The 21,191-nt window shown below is 43.2% G+C and overlaps 2 protein-coding genes across 2 annotated transcripts in view; both read left to right on the top strand.

The window, feature by feature from the left end:
- The window catches only part of LOC309564361 (uncharacterized protein), a 1,000,117-nt gene that overhangs the window by 250,297 nt on the left and 728,629 nt on the right, over positions 1-21,191 (top strand). The gene's annotated exons all lie outside the window — the stretch shown is intronic.
- The window catches only part of LOC309563364 (uncharacterized protein), a gene marked incomplete at its 3' end in the record, with an annotated part of 162,479 nt that overhangs the window by 7,882 nt on the left and 133,406 nt on the right, over positions 1-21,191 (top strand). The window contains exons 5-6 of the mRNA XM_082267758.1: positions 900-1,002; positions 4,852-5,944. Coding sequence (XP_082123884.1) covers positions 4,965-5,944 — 980 coding nt within the window. The 5' untranslated portion in view covers positions 900-1,002; positions 4,852-4,964. The remainder of the gene's footprint in view (positions 1-899; positions 1,003-4,851; positions 5,945-21,191) is intronic.

Genomic DNA, 21,191 nt, shown 5'->3' on the forward strand with positions numbered 1-21,191 from the left:
TAACTCTGCACAGAAGCACTCAGACTGGTAGAGGGAAGGGCAGCTTTTTTAACAAATGTTCAGCTTTGCACACTGCAGTATGTCAACATTTTAGGCATGCTTATAGAATGAGAGAACAGAGGAATGCTTGGGCAGCATGCTGCTGTTCCTTCATTGTCTAATCATAGGCTAGGGGCAAGGTGGTGATCAAGCTCTATTGCCTATAAGATAACTTTACTAAAAAATAAGTTACTATCCCCTCCCTTGTAGTAACCAGTGGGAAATACCAACCTTGAGCACCGCTCTGGAGTTCTTCACTGTGCAGCTCTGCCTAGCGACACACTCAGTCTTTGTTCATGTATGGCCCCTACCAGGAAATGTGTCCTCTGCACGTGTGACTCTCATCCCATTAATTCCTACAGATGGGGCAATACTGCTGTGAATGGCTGAGTCCTCCATGAAAGTGACTCAGTGCAAAGGAATTATTAGGATGAGCAGTGTGCATGTGTAGTGGGCGCACAGCCTGGTAGGGACTATTTATAAGCAAGTGCAGTGCAGCATCAGGCAGTGCTACACTGTGAAGATCTCCAGAGTAGTTCTGCAACTGTTTCATGCTAATAGAAACCAAGTAAGGTAAAACAACTCACGTATACTGTATGTATTTAAACTCTCTATTTAGTTGTTTCCCCGGAGTTCAGTTTTAATGAATTTCTTCTGCAGGATCTAGACTATGGATTTTGTGCAGAAATTCAGGCAAGTTTCAAGTTTTAGCAACATACTGGGCTGTTAGGGTATGGATTGCCAGGAACCTCCCTATTTATGAGATAAAAATGATCACATTATTTTCTCGGTGGTCAGCAGTGTTACAAGACCACGTCATTCATTTTAGTCTACTATTTGTATTCTTTTGTATTATTTAGGATCAAAATGTTATTAAAGTTGAAGTGAAAGAGGAAGCAGAAGAGTCATGCACAGAGAGTGATGAGCTGTCTAAGGAGGAAATTCCTCAAGAGATTGAATCCGGTGAGTAATCCAGTGCATTCCAATGGGAAATAAATATAAAAGAGCATAGATTAAACTTGGGTGGTTAAAATTTAACGTAAAAAGACATATTAAAGAGGAAAAAAATTGCCTTTAAAAAATATAAAGGCAAGGGGTCATTGTCAGCATTCCAACACTACAAGGAATGCAAAAAGAAGTGTAAGAATGCATTCAGGGTGGGTAAAATAGACTACAAGGGACACCTAGCACAGGAGAGTAAAAATAATCCCAATATATTTTTTTAATATTTTAACACTAAAAAAGCGAGGTCAGAGCATATTGGCCCCATAATGGATGATGAAGGGGAGTTGCTTACAAATGATAAGGAGAAGGCAACTGTACTAAATGCTTTCTTCTCCTCAGTTTTTACAAAGGAAAGGTAGGGGTATAACAACCATGATTATATTGTTAGTAACACATCACCTGTGGATAACAGAAGCTAGTGTCTGAAATAGACTAGAAAATCTTAACACAAATAAATCACCAGGACTAGATGGCTTACACCCGAGAATCCTCAAAGAACTCAGTCAGGTTATAGCCAGATGGCTATTCCTAATTTTTATGGACAGCGTACTGACAGGAATGGTACCAGCTGATTGGCCAAGGGCCAACGTGGTATCAGTATTCAAAAAAGGGCAGATACATATACCTGAGAACTACAGACCAGCCAGTCTAACATCAATAGTATGTAAACTAATTTAGTATGTAAACTAATTGAGGGGTTGATAAGCGACTATATCCAAGAGTTTGCTAATGAAAACAGTGTCATTAGCAGCAATCAGCATGGATTTATGAAAGTCATTCTTGTCAAACCAATTGTAACGCTCCTGCGTTTTTAGTATAGGCTGGATTTGCAGCTGCAAAATCTCCACTCAGTAGTCATGTAGAGATGTGTTGAATACCAGATCCAACTCTCCAGGACTCATCACCGTGGGCCTGTCAGCTTCAACATACAGATATATACACACTCAATGAGATGTTCCTGGAGTGATAGGATGTATATGATAGTATGAAGGTGATGTGCTGAAGGGACAGGTGTGAACAGTGACAAGGATGGTAATCACTTGATAGGTTTGTATAGGAGAGTTCAAGATGGTATTTAGGAATGCAGATAGGTTAGTATTGAGTATGCTAACAGGTGGTGAGGACAGCAGATGACAAATACAGGATAGACTAACCCAGTGCAAGGATAGATAGTAGTAGACAGGAGAGCTAGCAATCTATGCAGCAGTGCAGATGATAGATGGTAGTAGGCTCAAGAGCTAGCAATCTATGTAACAGTGCAGATGATAGGATAGTATGGATAGGTAGTAACAGTCCTTAATGTGCATAGGTAGATAGTGCAATAAGGTTATGGAGGGTTCCCCTGCGGGGTACTTATCACTTGTAATGTTAGTAGTTTAGAGAGGTCCAGTAGATAAGGAATGATCCGGTAGCGAGATACAGGGATCAGTAGCGAGGTTCCGGTCTGCTTCAGGTAAAGGGAATAGCTGGAGGTTCCGATCGAGAGACAGGCTTGAAAGCATGTGGATAACAAGGCAGGTTGAACGAACAATGTGAGTGAGACCGCCGGCGGTTGAAATAGCCGCTCTGCGGCGCTCAGCAGTGACATCATCGTTCTTAAAGGTATATGCGTACCACCTGAAGAGAAAGGTGGGACGCATTACAGAGAAAGTTGGTGATTAAGGGTACCGGAGGTACCAGAAACTTACACCAATCAGTTAACATTCTACGAGGAAGTGAGCTGCCTTTTAGATAAAGGAAGGCCGGTGGATGTAGTTTATCTGTATTTTGCAAAAGCATTAGATGCAGTTCCCCATAACCACTTGATTTAAAACTGAGGTCCGTAGCCATGGACTATAGGGTATGTACATTGATAGAAAACTGGTTACAGGGGCGCATCCAAAGGGTGGTGCTAAACAGCGAGTACTTAGAATGGTCTGGTTTGGTAAGTGGGGTCCCCCCAAAGCTCTGTCCTGGGACCAATTCTGTTTAATTAATTCATAAATGACATAGAGGAGGGAATAAATAGTTCAACCTCAGTGTTTTGCTAAAGATACAAAGTAATAATTTCACAGCAAGATATAGAAACCTTACAAAAAGACTTCAATAAAATAAAGGGGTGGGCAACTATATGGCAAATGAGGTTTAATGTTGAAAAATGTAAAGTTATGCACTTGGGGGCTAAAAACCTGAATGCAAGGTGCTTGCTAGAGAGAGAACCTCTGAGAGAATCCAGGATGGAAAAGGATCTGGGGGTTGTAGTAAATCACAGGCTCAGCAATGGCATGCAATGCCAAGCTGCAGTAAGCAAAGCAAGCAGAATATTAAATAATAAAACAATAGTGCAGCACTCCAGTGCCTAAATAATGCATGTATTACACATCAATAGTTCATAAAGTGCTAAAAGCAAGATAAGTGATCCCAAGAGTCCAGAAAAAAACAAAATGGTGATTCTAGCATAGGGAATAAACTATTCAGTCTCAGGGACTGTAAGAAGACACGGGGCAATTCATTGAAATTGGGGGAGAAACGGTTTAACCATAAACTGTGTGGAGGTTTTTTCACTGTCAGGGCGGTAAGGATGTGGAATTCACTTCCACAATTGATGGTGTCAGCAGGGAGTATTGATAGTTTTAAAAAACTCTTGGATGGGTATCTTAGTGAACACAGCATACAGGGATACAGGAAATTATTTTTGACATGAACATACACACCCACACAGGTTGAACTTGATGGACTGGTATCTTTATTCAACCTTACCAACTATGTAATAAACACTAAATCCGGTGGAGGTAGAATTAGACTCAAACTGTAACTTGGAATTAAAGCCTACAATTAACTCTTCTCTCCTCCTACCTATCATGCCTACCCTGTGTAATAAAGAACTGTATATTTAGCCTATTCAGTACAGTCCAGTCACTGTGTTATGGAGCGCTAGACAATGTCTGAGAATTCCAGGAGCCATGATGTTTCCCATAGTGTCAGGACCCAGATCTGATCCTGCAACCTCTACTGTGTCTAACAGTATCTCTTCTTGCTGTGCCACCTGAAATACTGCACAGCTCCCTGCCTGATTTCTTAGACAACCTTGCCTTTGTGTCTTGTTTCTCTGCAACCTTAAAGCCTTTGCTTATCCCATGAACTTCCTCTTTAAACCATGCCTTTGCAATTCCTGCTTGCCAGATTATTGTGCTCTCTCCAGCCAATATCTTGCTCCCTACACTCCTAAGGACTGTGACCTGCTACTAACATGCAGCAAAACCCATCTCCATCATCAAGAGCTCTGGTGAATAGTGGTTAGTACTTATCCCCCGTCCCTTGGGTGAGTCCACGTCATCCGCCAGGGTGACCTGCTCGTATACTTAGCCTGCTAGTCGGTGGGAGCCTGTCTACTGCTATAGCTACTGATCCCCTGAGCCTGAAACCTAACTGTGACACATAGGCTTCCATGGCCCAGCCGTTGTCAGAGCTCCCTCCTCTCCCCTGCAGCAGCCGGTCACTGACACAGGGTGGCTGAGGCTGCAGGATCATGTGACTGGACTGAAGCAGACTTAAAAAAAGGTAAGAATACAAATCTTTTTTTACACAGGGTAGGCAGGATAGGTAGGAGGAAGGGGGAAGGAACATTTTTAAGACTAGTTAGTGTTAGGTTTTAATTCCACTTTAAGACCATGTTGAAGGGCTTTGGACTTGTAGATGGCTTCAGTTTGAGATGATTTAGAACTCATTGACGGTCCATTTGACCAGCTGTTGATCTCTTTCTGTTCTTTAGCTTTCTCTTTACAAAATTTTACCAAAATTAAGTATAAACAATTTTTTTCTCCCCAGATGGACGTTATAGGAGGTACCACCTTACTTCTTTAGGAGAAAACACCGTTATCCTAAATCTCCATTCGGCCCTTAACTGTTCCGGTCTATCTCCAGATCCCTCTGCACATGGCATGCGGTTTCCTATTAACCCCCCTGGTAGCTGGGATGACATATATCCATGTTCTGAGTGTGGGAAACGTTTTACCCAAAAAGCAGAACTAATCTCACACCAGAGGAGTCACAACGTGGAGAAGCCATATCCATGTCCTGATTGCGGAAAGTGCTTCGCTCATAAATTTATCCTTCGGAGACATCAAAAGAGTCACAGCAGCGATCGACCATTTTCTTGCTCAGAATGTGGAAAAGGTTTCATACAGAAATCGGCCCTTGCCAGGCATCAGAGGACTCATTCAGGAGAGAAGCCCTATTCCTGCTCAGAGTGTGGAAAATGTTTTGCCCAAAAATCTTCTCTCATCACCCACGAGAAATTTCACACGGGAGAGGAGTCGTATTCATGCTCAGAATGTGGAAAATGTTTCTCTCAGAGACGATATCTCATCATTCACGAAAGAGTTCACACGGGCGAGCGTCCCTTTTCCTGTTCAGAGTGCGGGAAATGTTTCAGGCAGAAGTCAGTTCTTGATGCCCATGAACGGATTCACAGGGAGGAGAAGCCATTTTCCTGCTCCGAGTGCGGGAAATGTTTTACACAGATTGGACATCTTATTTTACACCAGAGGTCCCACACGGGAGAAAGGCCTTATTCCTGTTCAGAGTGTGGGAAAAGCTTTTCCTCCAGGGCTCTTCTCATCACGCACCAGAGAATCCACACCGGCGAGAAGCCCTATTCGTGTTCAGAGTGCGGGAAATCTTTTACGGGAAGATCCAACCTTGCCACTCATCAAAAAATCCACACAGGCGATCGCCCCTACTCTTGCTCCGAATGCGGAAGGGGCTTTACCAACAAGTCCGGTTTGGTTAAACATCATCAGGTCCACACTGGTATTCAACCGTTTTCATGTTCTGAATGTGGGAAACGGTTTTCAAAAAAACTGTCCCTTATTTCACATGTCCGTTCCCACAGAGAACCGGAATCAGAATGTGGCCTGGAGTAGGAACACCAGACACTAAATTTAGTCCTTTTTTAAAAAAAGCAATTAAAAACAAATGCCATTCAAGTCTTTTTTATTCACCTGAATGTAGTATGAATTTCCCTTGTGTTTTCTTTACTGGTTTAAACTGTATCATGTAGAAAAAAGAAGAATGAAAATGCAATATTTTTAAAGAAAAATGAAAACTGATTAAGTTCTTGTGATGGTTGTTTTAGAAATAGACAAGAGGGAGAAATTTCAGCTTCAGCTATTGAGCTCTATACACGCCTTGGAAGACCTCTAAAAAAAAAAAAAAAAAAAAAAAACAGGAGTGCCACCTGCTCACAGGATATGAAAATATAAAATATTAGTACACAATATTTCATACTGACTAAAAAGAAAAAGAACATTTTTAAAAAGTATTTGTTTTGTCCTGACCCCAAAAAGGAAATATGTAAAACACATAAAACACATTACTGGATATTCTCTGTATTTTATTTATTACAATGTGTTTGAAAATTAGAATAAATTTCTGGTTATCCTGCCAGTATCTTCACTGCTTTTCTTATGTTCTATTGACTACGCTAAGCACTGGCTGCAAATGCCGATGTAGCATTGTCATCATCCTAAGCTGTCTCTTGCACTGGAACTACAAAACTACAGGAATGGTGTGCCTGTGGAGTCCTGTTGGCCACCTGTGACATCACTGACTGACTCAGGTCCCGCCAATCTTGACATTAAAGTGGTTGTAAATCATAGACATGAAATATGAACAGGGGTCTCCAAACTTTGTAAACAAGGGGCCAGTTTACTGTCCTTTAGGGGGGCTGCCAGTAGGAGTAGAAATGGTTCTGGCATCAGTAGGAGTAAGCAATGCATCTTTGGTATTAGGGGGAGAAATAGCGCCCCATCATTGGTGTCAGTGAGAGGAATAATCCCCCATCCCTGATATTAGTGGGAAGAATAGTGTCTCATCAGTGGGAGGAATAGTGTCTCATCATTGGTGTCAGTGGAAGGAATAGTGTCCCATCATTGGTTTCATTGTAAGGAATAGTCCCCCATCATTTGTGTCAGTGGGGGAAAAGTGTCCCATCATTGGTGTCAGTGGGAGGAATAGTGTCCTATCATTGGTGTCAGTGGGAGGAATAGTGTCCTATCATTGGTGTCAGTGGGAGGAATAGTGTCCCATCATTGGTATCAGTGGGAGGAATAGTGTCCCATCATTGGTGTCAGTGGAAGGAATAGTGTCCCATCATTGGTGTCAGTGGGAGGAATAGTGTCCCATCATTGGTGTCAGTTGGAGGAATAGTGTCCCATCATTGGTATCAGTGAAAGGAATAGTCCCCCATCGTTGGTATCAGTGGAAGGAATAGTCCCCCATCATTGGTGTCAGTGGAAGGTATAGTGCCCCATTGTTGGTGTCAGTGGAAGGTATAGTGCCCCATCGTTGGTGTCAGTGAAAGGAATAGTCCCCCATCCTTGGTATCAGTGAAAGGAATAGTCCCCCATCGTTGGTATCAGTGGAAGGAATAGTGTCCCATCATTGGTGTCAGTGGGAGGAATAGTGTCCCATCATTGGTGTCAGTGGGAGGAATAGTGTCCCATTATTGGTGTCAGTGAAAGGAATAGTCCCCCATCCTTGGTATCAGTGAAAGGAATAGTCCCCCATCGTTGGTATCAGTGGAAGGAATAGTGTCCCATCATTGGTGTCAGTGGGAGGAATAGTGTCCCATCATTGGTGTCAGTGGGAGGAATAGTGTCCCATTATTGGTGTCAGTGGGAGGAATAGTGTCCCATCATTGGTATCAGTGAAAGGAATAGTCCCCCATCGTTGGTATCAGTGGAAGGAATAGTCCCCCATCGTTGGTGTCAGTGGAAGGAATAGTCCCCCATCGTTGGTGTCAGTGGAAGGAATAGTCTCCCATCATTGGTGTCAGTGGGAGGAATAGTCCCCCATCGTTGGTGTCAATGGTAGAAATAGTGCCCCATCATTATTGTCAGTGAAAGAAATAAAGTTTTAACCTTTATTTCAGTGGGAGGAATAGTGCTTTATATCTGGGAGAGAAACCCCCAAGAGCCACATAAAGGTGGGCAAAGGGTGGCATCCGGCCTGCGGGCCAAAGTTTGGAGACCACTGGTCAAGGAGACTGGAAGCCCTAAGCATTGGTGTCACTTCCGGTTTCTCCAGATGTAAAGAGCGCCACACGTAAGGTATCGCTGCTAACCTCCGTGGTGTGCTGGCAAATATTTACAATGTTGACCCCAACTATATATATATATATATATATATATATATATATATATATATATATATTTTGAACTTGCTGCCATATGGATTTCTATAATGGAAGAAACTGTTTAAATCTGCCAACAGGAGCATATGGAGGGGTCCTGTATGTTGGTTGTATGATTGGCTAATTAACAACCGCAGGATTCACCACTGATCTACAAGCTGCATTTCAGGCACCCCCTGAAGAGGAGCTTCATATTTGATATGAGATACCCTCCAAGGCTCATCCAGCTCTAAAAGGTTGCAGATGGAGCAGCTTTTCTCTTTACAACACAGGTGGTTTTAGTAAAATTTGAGCAACCCAACCAGAGATCAGGACATGGTGGAGCAAACATCAGTAATCTGTAAAAATGGTTTACTAAAAGTTTAGTTTCCTTAATAAAAAGTTACTAATAACTTCTCCTACAACTACATTGGGACAAAACTCACTGTTGGCGTCAAACTTTAACTGGTCCAGTGCTGAAATGTTGTTGCTAATCCATTAAAAGTCTACCATGTTTTTAGATTTATACAGGCTTTGGTCATCAGACTGACATCTCCATTAACAGGTCTTTCTCTTTCTAACGTTTAGAGCAGGGATCTTCAAACTATGGCCCTCCAGATGTTGCGGAACTACACATCCCATGAGGCATTGTAAAAATCGGACATTCACAGACATGACTAGGTATGATGGGAATTGTAGTTCCTGAACAACTGGAGGGCCATAATTTGAAGACCCCTGGTTTAGAGTCAACTGGAGTGTCAAAGGTGAAAGAGGAGGTTTGGCCAGGAGGTGAAGCCCCTATATGGAGAATATATAATTTAAGGTATGCATTCCATGGTGCAACACAAACAGGGCCATACTCCTGAGCACAGAGGGACTTAGGATACCAAGTACTCTTGTGAACTGGACACTATGTAAATCAATAGAGGTTTTTCTACTGTTGGACTTTCCTTCTACTGCCTAACCCAATGAACCATGATTCATTTTATCCCTCATCGATATACCGTATTTTCCAGCGTATAAGACGACTTTTTAACGCAGGAAAATCTTCTCAAAAGTCGGGGGTTGTTTTATACGCTGGGTATCGTCTTATAGGGCGGATGCTGAAACTTTGGAGCCTGAAAATACAAAGCAAAGAAAAGGGCGCACCAGCCTAGCGCATTATCCTCAGCGAGTTTATTAAATGAAAAATTAAAATCAGCTACTCACAAACAATCGTGAAATTCAGGCACATCAATTCCATAAAACTGCCTCATGCCAGAGGATCAACGTCTTTACTGGAAGCAGAGGGCTGACGCGTTTCGAGGCTGTGCCTCTTCCTCAGAGCCTGGAGGCCATGGTCAAGTCCGTAGTTTAAATATAATATGGAAGACCAGGCCTCCACATGGCCCTTGGGGATGTGGGAGGAGATATCGCCCAAGTGGGCGTGACTACACAACTGATTGCCCAAAACTATTGCAGATCACAATTACAATTACAATTTCAAGTGGCTAGCCCTAAGCGACCATTTGTTCCACTGGTGAGCTATCCAATTCATCAAAAATTCCCAACTCATCGCAGACTCTATTTCAAAAATCATACATGCCATATGATACATTTAAGCTAGTGTGGTAAGACGACTGAACTGTGCAGTGGGGGGGGGGGGGGGTGGGACTCAAAAAGGGCCACGGTATGCCTGTTCGGATTAGCTCTCCCTGCTTCCCAGCCCTCCCTGTCTCAGAAACTATGGTATGCCTCTTTCACCTGTCTGGCCCACCCTTGTATCCTATTACCGTACCTCCTTCTCTGCATCTCGCTCCCGAGGACTGCAGTAAAGCGGTGCAGGCGCGCATGTGCGAGATCTGAGAGGTAGAGAAGAAGGTACGGTAACAGGATACAATGATGGGCCAGACAGGTGAAAGAGGCATGTTTTTCTGGTCACATCGCCGCTCTCTCTCTCTTTATCTCTTTTTTCCATACCCCGGGCATGTGGTATTTTTAATCATAGATAGCATCTAGGTGCTGGATCACACTATATAAACGTGGAAGGGCTGGTTGTGTACAGAAAGCAAAAATATCTTTGCGTTACAGACAGGATGCTGAATTGGTTATGAAAACTGAAAATTCAAGTGACACAGTATCGTCTATGACAAACATGCATTCAAAAATTTAAAAACACTGTCACTGAGATCAGGGGCCATTTTTTATTTTGTTTCCTGAGTTAAAACTTGCCAATTATATTATCCTCTTACTATTGGGTCATAGTTTGAAATCAAATATTGGCCACATTGAAATCAAATGTGATGTTTTTTTAATTTTTATTTGGTGTGCGTTGGAAGAGGGGTAGTATATCCCAAACTCTATATTTTACCTGGAAAAGTTGGGGGTCGTCTTATACGCCCAGTCGTCTTATACGCCGGAAAATACGGTATGTATTTTATAATTTGGTTTCAGCTTTCTGGATGATATGGTCCCAGGGCCATCACGATCTAATGTTCTACACATTCAGGAAGATGAGGATGTGTTGAGGTGACATGATCCCCCCATCCAGCCCACACAGAGTGCTGAGATCCCCTTCTCTCTTCCTCTTCTCCCAATAAGAAGACATTATTACCTCCTCCTTGTTGAGCAGACTCACACACTCCCACAATGGTGACACCCCTCCTTTCCTCCAGCCATTAGCTACAAAAAAATGGCCACCTCTTTTTTCAATCATAGGCTACAACAAAATGGCCCCCTCTTCCCCTGGTCATAGGCTACAACAAAATGGCCAGCTTTTGCATTAAGGATAGAGTTACTTTAGCAATGTAATGTGAGTTTATATCTGAAATATAATCATTATAAGAATTACTGCAGATCCAACGATTTTTTTCTTAGTTGATACATGACATGTTTTTTTGTCAAGGTCTGCAATAATAATTTGTAGTCTGTTTTCTTAAAGCGGAATCAAAGTTCTGCAGTCACAAAAACTGTGACTCTTTTCTGCAGAAGAGACATGCAATGGATCTTCTCCAATAAAATACACCTACCTGCCTGCTCCCAGTGTTCTCTGACATGGCAACCAAACCAGTAGATATTGCCACATATTCTCTGACTACGGTACTATGGTGTCCTTCCATGAGAAAGGTTACAACAAACGAAGCAGACACAGATATATTTTTAAGATATTGCTAAAGCTTTTGGCATCAGTAGTGAGGAAGACGGCATTCGTGATACCTTATCACGTTAGTGTACTGTCATACTTTACGCAGACCCATATTGTACATATATATACTGTGACAGGAAGTCAGGTAAATCTGTGGGTGTTGTCACAGACGGGAGATACATTTCTGCCTTGTTTAGACAATTCACCAATTACTATAGGGTGTCGGCTGCGGAGGTAGCCAGAAAGGTTTAAGGACGTTGGAAAGCTTCAGCTATTCAGAATGAGGCAATTAAGGCCACTATAAGTTATCCAGAGGATGACTACTGATTGCTGCCTCCTGAGGCTTTGTGCGTTAAGGAGAGCAGTGAGCTGAGAGACTTCTGAAGGTGAGGTGGGGTTGACTTTTTCTGTGTGAAAAGAAAACAAATAGATTATTGGTCTTCTGCTGTATGACCAGCAGTGTCTGCCCAGCAGTAGGTTGGGACAGACACCATAGGTAGGTTCCTGTGTTGTGAAGGTAGACGCCCCAAGTGGCCAGGGTTTATTTTATGTTTGTTTGATTTATGCTGTTTGGATGCTTGCACTTGTTTCCAGCAAATTATAAGAATAAACCATAGACTGTTGTTTTCAACCACTCCTCGGCTGTCTCTCTGTGTACATCAATACTATGGCAGGCCCTTCGGCCAGGAATAAAAAATTCCTCTGGTCCTGACTCCTGACCTAAAGACCCGGCCCTAGAGGCAGGTGTGAAAAACGTGTGTAGGAAGTGCAGTGTCCTTGGTGCTATACTCATAGTGTTGCCATCCACCGTGAATCATGGCACCCCTGGACTGCCACTCCAGGGGCACATACATCACAGGCTTTTCAGAATCCCAGTCCCTGGCAAGACCAGTGCAGCTCCATCCTACCTACCAGAAGGCCTCAGAACTTAGACAGCTTTGGGAGAGCCTGGCCCACAACCAGGGACACATACCTTTTCCAAGGCCAGACTCAACCCAGAAGGGAGAAAAAAGCCCCCCCCCCCCCCATCACCATTCCTTACCATATACAGTTCCTTACCGTTCCTTAGGTACTATACACGTACTGAATGATGGGTCTGCCCTCTTCAACTTCTGGGTCTCCATATTGGGCACATGGCCTGGGCTTGCCCTTTACGCCTTGGAGGTGCTGGCCTGCCCTGCAGCCAGTGTATTATCTGAACGTGTATTAAGCACGGCTGGGGGCGTTACCACAGACAAGCGCAGCCGCCTGTCCACAGACAATGTGGACAAGCTCACATTCATTGAAATGAACCAGGCATGGATCCCACAGGACTTGTCCGTACCTTGTGCAGAATGGACATGTATACCGGCCTTACCCAGCCATTGTTGTATTTTTGAAAAGAAAAAAAATTAAAAACAAAAACCAGCGTTGGCTACCTCGTCCTCCTCCACCGCCGCTTCCACCTACACCACCACATCCACCGCCACCTCAACCTCCTTCTCCATATGGGCCTCGTCCTCCTAGATCAAGATGATTCTTTTTTATTTGTATGTTTTTTATGTTATTTTAAGTTATTTCCCTATCCACACTTGCCATGCTCTTAAGTTTTTGCTGCCATTTGCAGCCCTCTAGCCCTTTCCATGTTTTTTTTAGAGCCATTTTAATGCTCAAAAGTTCGGGTCACCATTGACTTCAATGGGTTTCGGGATCGGGGTCAAGTTTGGGTTAAGTCCGGATCACGAAACCGGACTTTTTTTTCAAGTTTGGCCGGACCCGCCGAACCACTGAACTGTCTTCAGTCTAGCTGGCTTTTATTTATCTTCCATTTGCTTTCGTGCCTTTCCATTTGGCTGGATGTGAAGAGAAATGCCGGGTACTTTAGAGCATTCCGGAGCATGCGACTCTCTCCCCATTCTCCTACGATGCCAATATTCAGCCACACACACTGAGGTGGAACATGGGTGAGGATCCTTAGCATTGTGTAAGCTTGGCAGCAGATTGACTTGAGGTTTACACAAGACTTCTCCTCTAAGGTGGACACAGTGGCAGGGGAGTAAGGCCCCTTGCATGTCGGTGATCCAATCAGGTCCACCTGGTAATTTTTCAGGCGGACCTGACTGGATGTGTCCGTTTACACCCACCTACTTCCAATCCGATCTTGTTCCCTAAAAATAATGGAAGGGGATCCGTCCCCCTCTGTCTAGGCAGATCGGAGGGCAGTCAAGGTGTAAACAGACAGCAGGTTAATTTACACCCAGCCACCCATAGAGTAGAGCAGGCTCTGTCTGTGTCCACTCTGCATAAACGGAGCAGACACAGACCTATCGTCTACCCGCTCTGCTCTGATCAGCGGACAGATCCCCTGCTGATTCCCCCCGTGTGAAAGGGGCATAATGTATATTTGTAGGCACCTGACCATTACACCTAATCTTTTTTGACATCCAATTCCAAAACCCTGAAAATTAATATGGAGTTGGTTGCTTTTTTGTGGCTATAAGTCTCAACACTTCGGAAAGGCTTTCCACAAGATTTTAGAGTGTCTCCCTGGGAATTTGTGCCCATTTAGCCAAAAGAACTTTTGTGAGCTCTTCTGAAAAGCCTTCCCAGAAGAGAGGAGGCTGCTATATTCCAACTCCATATTTATATCCATGTTTTTTTCAATTGGATATCCAACAAGTGTTTCTACGTGGAAGGCCAGGACTTCGCCAGGACTCTATCGGTACAAACAAACGGCAAATGCCCCAACCTATAACTGGCCTTAACAGCAAGGAACACATGGAAGGCCGATGCATATCAAACAACAAAGAAAAAATCCCAGCTGAACTTAGAAGCCAGCCTGCAACAAACCAAATTGTCTTAACAGTTCACGGGTAAAAACAGGGGTTAACCCTAGTTCTGGAGCCTTTCATTCGCACAGTCAGGGCTAACGCAGACGTCTCAGGGATTTGCATTGGTTCCATGGGGCATAAGCTATCTGCTTATGCAGATGAGCCATGGCAGCCTCCCTGCAACATTCCTTTCTGTTTATCTGGCGCACTGCCTCTTTGCCCTCTCTGGGGATCAGTATTACCCCGGACCTCAATTATACAACCTCAAATATGGTGCCCTGCTAATGGGCATATTAAGGGACTTGCAGGGCTATCCCCTGACATGGTTCGAAGGGCTATCCCCTGACATGGTTCGAGAGGGTGAATATCCTCAAAATTACCATACTGCCTAGAATAATCTACTCTGTATTCTGTGCCCATTGCCCTTCCCCAGATTTTCTTTAGATGCATACGTAGGGCATTCATAGCCTTTGTTTGGAGGTATAGGCGCCCCAAGCTGGCTTATGAGACTCTACGTAGACACAAACTGGATGGTCGGGCTTCCTGATATAGCTCTATATTATAGGCCCATGTCCTTACTGCAAATATTAAATTGGCATCATGACTCCTCGACTAAACTTTGGGTCCCCTTAGAGAAAACAATGGCGGGCAGGAACCTGGCGGATGCTCCCTGCTGCTTCTAGGGGTCTCCCATACTGGACATCTCCGTTGACCCAGGCTTCCCTGTCTGTATGGGATAGATTAAATACATCGGGCTATTATGCTCCTCCCTAGCTCCATTACCCACTTGCCGACCAGCCGCCGTAGTTTTACTGCGGCAAGTTGGCTCATTTACGCAAAACAATGTACACGTACATCGCTTTGTGTAGCAGTTAGTGTGGGCACGTGTGCACCGCCGGAGGGAGCGATATCCGCCAAGGCACCTGCGATCGCTCCCCATGGAGACAGAACGGCGGTCTGCTGCTGTTCTGTCAGTGATGAACACAGGATCCTGTGTTCCTCCTATTTAGAAACACAGGTTTCTGTGTTCATCCAGTGATCCCATCTCCCACACAGTTAGAAAACATCCCCTAGGCACACATTTAACCCTTTGAGCACCCCTGGTGTTAACCCCTTCTCTGCCAGTGTCATTAGTACTGTAACAGTGCATATTTTTAGCAGTGATTACTGTAGTAATGTCACTGATCCCCCAAAAAGTGTCAAAAATGTCAGTTAGAGGTCCGATCTGTCCACCGCAATGTCGCAGTCCCGCTAAAAAAAAGACTAGCCATGACTACTAGCCATGACTAGTAGAAAAAAGAAATAAAAAATGACCTAAATCTATCCCATAGTTTGTAGAAGTGATAACTGTTGTGCAAACCAATCAATATACACTTGTTGGGATTTTTCTTTACCAACAATATGTCAGAATACAAATTGGCCTAAAATGATGAAAACCCATGGATCAAACAGATGAATGTCACACCTATAGAGTTCTCCCCTTTACATTTTTTTTTTTCCATGGGGTTCCCTCCTCCTTAAAACTTTTTTTAAAAAAAGTGTAACTCCTCATCTATTGATTTCAGCCAAATCATTAATTCCCAGATTTTGAAAACAATCCACATGTCCTACTCTGCGAGACTGGAAAAGGGAGGTTGACCGAATCATGGAAGCTGAATGGTGGGTTGACGAGGTTAAAGACCCGCAAGATAAGTTTAAAGACACATGGTCAGGTTGGATGTATTATTCCTCTGAGATTTCCACAGATTAAAATACCATCACTGTACAGCACTCATGTAACACCCGAGCTACTACATGTCCTCCCCACAGATGCACGTGCTACTCGTTAACTTGTTTCGAGTGATCCATTCTGTTTTTCATATTTCCCCCAATTAGTTATTTCCCCTTCCTTCCCTTTTTTTTTTTTTTTTTTTAAATTACATTTCTTTTTTCCCGCTTTTCTTATCACCCATGGTGTGCAAGTTAACTTGAAGAAATTAGTGCTGTGTTTACATTTCATAGGCCTGGTAGACAAGTGTGGAAACAGTTGTGGGCGCTCTTCTTGTGGGATGCCTTGGTGGGCCCTCCTCTGTCCTGGCGCACCCGTGTTGACAATGGTGTGGGGTCGGGTGGAGCAATGGGGCTCTCCTTTGTTGGGTGCCCTTTGTTTATCCCTACTGCTAAGGTTAACCCTTTTTGTGTACTGCATTTGATGTACTTGTTATCAGCACTTCACCCCAATCTTAAACGTATTCCCATTTTTTGTTACACATTTATGGCTGACCTGTCTTACTTTGTTCTTTGGTAAAAAATGGTGTATAGAACACCGATGCAATTGCCCACAGGCGTGAGTGTGTATTTTAGTAAATCAAACTTGAGAAATATAAAAGGGTGAATGTGAATGAATAATTATATCAATACATAATTAAATATATATTAAATCAATGAATACATATAAATTATATAAATATACATACAAATAAGAAATGATGAAATTATATCATCGTGCGGAGCGGCTCGTCCAAAAGCAATGTGGCTTGAAAATGTGTCCAAAGGTGATAAAGACCGTGCTCAAAACCGATAAATCCAATATGATAAAAATTGTGAATAATAAAGTATATATTGTGTCCACAAATTTTAATGCCAGACAACTCCTAGAAGTGAGTATGGTGGGTCCCCTTAACTCAAGGCCATTACTTCAATCGTGGGTTTGTATATGTTTCCCCATCACTTAGTACCTAAGTGTCATTGGCCATCATCCCTATTCGTAGGAAAAAAGGGGGAACCCCCAAGTTTGGCGGGACTATGAATGCGACTGAACACTTAAAAAGAAAATACTAGTATGTAAAAAACATCAAACACTTTATTATGTATACATAAAAAATGACAGAAAAAAGGAGAATATTGACAATCACAATGTATTCGAAAAGGTTGCATGCAATTACAGCTCATACACGGTATGGAAGATTCTGGGGTACATATGGTGAAGAAACAAGAGACCCTACCCGTTTTTGGGTAAAAACCCTTCTTCAGGGGTCAAACAAGATTCAGACCATGTTGTATCACCACTTGGGTCTTCATATATACCGAGGAGAGCTGTGTGTTAAAAACCGGTAGAGTTTACCAGTGGGAAAAAGGATGCCTGGTTTCCAATATACACATACAGTGGGTACGGAAAGTATTCAGACCCCCTTAAATTTTTCACTCTTTGTTATATTGCAGCCATTTGCTAAAATCATTTAAGTTCATTCTTCTTCCTCATGAATGTACACATAGCACCCCATACTGACAGAAAAACACAGAATTGTTTCAGATTTATTAAAAAAGAAAAACTGAAATATCACATGGTCCTAAGTATTCAGACCCTTTGCTCAGTATTTAGTAGAAGCCCCCTCTTGATCTAATACAGCCAGGAGTCTTTTGGGGAAAGATGCAACAAGTCTTTCACACTTGGATTTGGGGATCCTCTGCCATTCCTCCTTGCAGATCCTCTCCAGTTCTGTCAGGTTGGATGGTAAACGTTGGTGGACAGCCATTTTTAGGTCTCTCCAGAGATGCTCAATTGGGTTTAAGTCAGGGCTCTGGCTGGGCCATTCAAGAACAGTCACGGAGTTGTTGTGAAGCCACTCCTTCGTTATTTTAGCTGTGTGCTTAGGGTCATTGTCTTGTTGGAAGGTAAACCTTCGGCCCAGTCTGAGGTCCAGAGCACTCTGGAGAAGGTTTTTGTCCAGGATATCCCTGTACTTGGCCGCATTCATCTTTCCCTCGATTGCAACCAGTCGTCCTGTCCCTGCAGCTGAAAAACACCCCCACAGCATGATGCTGCCACCACCATGCTTCACTGTTGGGACTGTATTGGACAGGTGATTAGCAGTGCCTGGTTTTCTCCACACATACCGCTTAGAATTAAGGCCAAAAAGTTCTATTTTGGTCTCATCAGACCAGAGAATCTAATTTCTCACCATCTTGGAGTCCTTCAGGTGTTTTTTTAGCAAACTCCATGCGGGCTTTCATGTGTCTTACACTGAGGAGAGGCTTCCGTCGGGCCACTCTGCCATAAAGCCCCGACTGGTGGTGGGCTGCAGTGATGGTTGACTTTCTACAACTTTCTCCCATCTCCTGACTGCATCTCTGTAGCTCAGCCTTAGTGATCTTTGGGTTCTTCTTTACCTCTCTCACCAAGGCTCTTCTCCCCCGATAGCTCAGTTTGGCCGGACGGCCAGCTCTAGGAAGGGTTCTGGTCGTCCCAAACGTCTTCCATTTGAGGATTATGGAGGCCACTGTGCTCTTAGGAACCTTAAGTGCAGCAGAAATCTTTTTGTAACCTTGGCCAGATCTGTGCCTTGCCACAATTCTGTCTCTGAGCTCTTCAGGCAGTTCCTTTGACCTCATGATTCTCATTTGCTCTGACATGCATTGTGATCTGGAAGGTCTTATATAGACAGGTGTGTGGCTTTCCTAATCAAGTCCAATCAGTATAATCAAACACAGCTGGACTCAAATGAAGGTGTAGAACCATCTCAAGGATGATCAGAAGAAATGGAAAGCACCTGAGTTAAATATATGAGTGTCACAGCAAAGGGTCTGAATACTTAGGACCATGTGATATTTCAGTTTTTCTTTTTTAATAAATCTGCAACAATGTCAACAATTCTGTGTTTTTCTGTCAGTATGGGGTGTTATGTGTACATTCATGAGGAAGAAGAATGAACTTAAATGATTTTAGCAAATGGCTGCAATATAACAAAGAGTGAAAAATTTAAGGGGGTCTGAATACTTTCCGTACCCACTGTATTTTGTGGGTAGGAGTACTTGAAAAAATGTAAGGAAAAGAAAGCCGTAGTACTGTGAAGCGGTGGACACCACAATGACCCAAGCCGGTCCAATGAAAAGCCCCAGAGGGGGCACTCATCAAGATATAAATAAATGTAATGGAGACCTGTAGTATATAGGTAGCCGCGTGGCAAGAGGTCATACAAGTTCATGACATGATTATCGATCCAGTATGAGAAGTATGTACTTGCATTACAGCATGATCACCTATGTAGTGGTCACGGCATCCTCTGCCAATTGTGGGTTTGTGCGCTCCTCCACCAACACCACATGCACAGCCCCCTTACCAGATGCCTCTGGGATGATTACAGTAGATGTTAATCATCACAGCGATCCCCTCAGTACCAGATAGTGGATGCCCCTTGTATGTGTCCAGTATAACGGGTCACAGCAGTCCACTCAATACCTTCATAGAACTTAGGGATATGTGAAGAGGAAGAGAAGGAGGCTAGATAGTGTAGTATGCTTGTAACTTCATTTATTAAGAAAATAGATAACTTACATTTCAATATTCTAAAATCAGCGAAGTGGAATAACAAACGATCAAATAGGAACCGGAAAGCACTTCCGCGTTCCACCAACTGAAAATGACATAGCAGCGTTCCTAGACTCTACGCATTTCGTCAGCAAACATCTGACGTCATCAGGAGTCACTTTGATCTTTACTTCACTATTTATACTGGTTGCACGTATTTGTTAACATTTCAATAAAACATTATAAAAACAAAAAAGAACATAAATAAATTACACGATATGCAGCAAGAGATGGGAGAAATAGCTTAAAACGTTTCAATCTCTTTATGTTTTAACTTGCTAATATCCATATATTACCAATTTTGTGGTCAAGATTAGTGTTAAAGTCCCTAAAATATGAACATTTTTGCATTTAAAGCACTAGAGCAGGGTTTCCCAACCAGGGTTCTGTTGAACCCTAGGGTTCCTCCTGAGGTTGCTAGGGGTTTCCTTGAGCAATGGGCAATTTCTGCCTCTCAGAAATGTTTCCAATGACACCATTGTTCCTTTTAGCTATCTGTAAGGGGGTAATTCTTCCCAATGTCTACAAGTGTAAGGATCATTCTTCCCAATGACCACAAGTGTAAGGATCATTCTTCCCACTGACTGTAACACTAATGTGTCATGATGAATTGTAGATTTTACATTTTTAGCAGGGGTTCCCCAAGACCAGAAATTTATATCAAGGGTTCCTCTGTGTTGAAAAGGTTGAGAAAGGATGCACTAGGAGGCTTCTTCATTTTTCTCAGCTTCTCAAGCACCCTGGGAACTTTTGAAAACTCGGATGCTAACAACTACATTTTGATTTTGTAAAGGGCCATACCTTCGTTACTTCAGCTCCCTTTTGGTCATGAGTAGAGTCTCCTTGCTGGTAAGGAGGTTTTCTTTTTACCTTTTATGTTTACAGAAAACAAAAGATGAGGGGTGACATTTTTCCCCAGAAAGCTTTAACCGCTTGCCGACCGGTCACGTTGACCGTACTGCGGCAAAGTGGTTTGTTATATTCCAGCGACGTAGTACTACGTCGCTGGACTCCTCCCCCTGTAGGCGGGGCTCGCGCGCCGCCGGAGGCGTGCTCCCGCTGTTTTCAGTCACAGCGGGAGTCGGGCCAGGGGAGGAGCGGCGGCGATCGCTGCTGCTCTTCCCCGATCGTCGAGGAATCTAGTTTGGAGATCCGCCCGCCTGTGTAAACAGAGCGGGCGGATATCCTAAGTGACAGGGAGTGACAGATTGCAGTGTTCAGCATAGCTGAACATGCGATCTGTCCCTGACTCACTCAGTCACCTCCCCCCACACACGTTAGTAAGCAGAAGGCATACATTAACCCCTCCCTCTCCAATAAAATTAACCCCTTCCCTGCCAGTGTAATTTTTACAGTAACAGTGCATATATATATAGCACTGAATACTGCAGTAATGTCACTGGTACCCCCCAAAAGTGTCAAAAATGTCAGCCAAGGGTCCGATCTGTCCGCCGCAATGTCGCAGTCCCGCAAAAAAAAAAAAAAAAAAAAAAAAAAAATCGCAGATCGCCACCATTACTCATTAAAAAAAAAAAACACCAAAAATGACAAACGCAATAAAATGATAAACGCAATAACTTTTGCGCAAACCAATCAAAATACGCTTATTGTGATTTTTTTTACCAAACATAGGTAGCAGAAAACAAATTGGCCAAAAATTTATAAAAATTTAGATTTTTAAATTTTTTTTTGGGGGGGGGGATTTCATATAAA

This window comes from Pelophylax lessonae (genome assembly GCF_965119305.1).
Source record: "Pelophylax lessonae genome assembly, chromosome: 9".
NCBI lineage: Eukaryota > Metazoa > Chordata > Amphibia > Anura > Ranidae > Pelophylax > Pelophylax lessonae.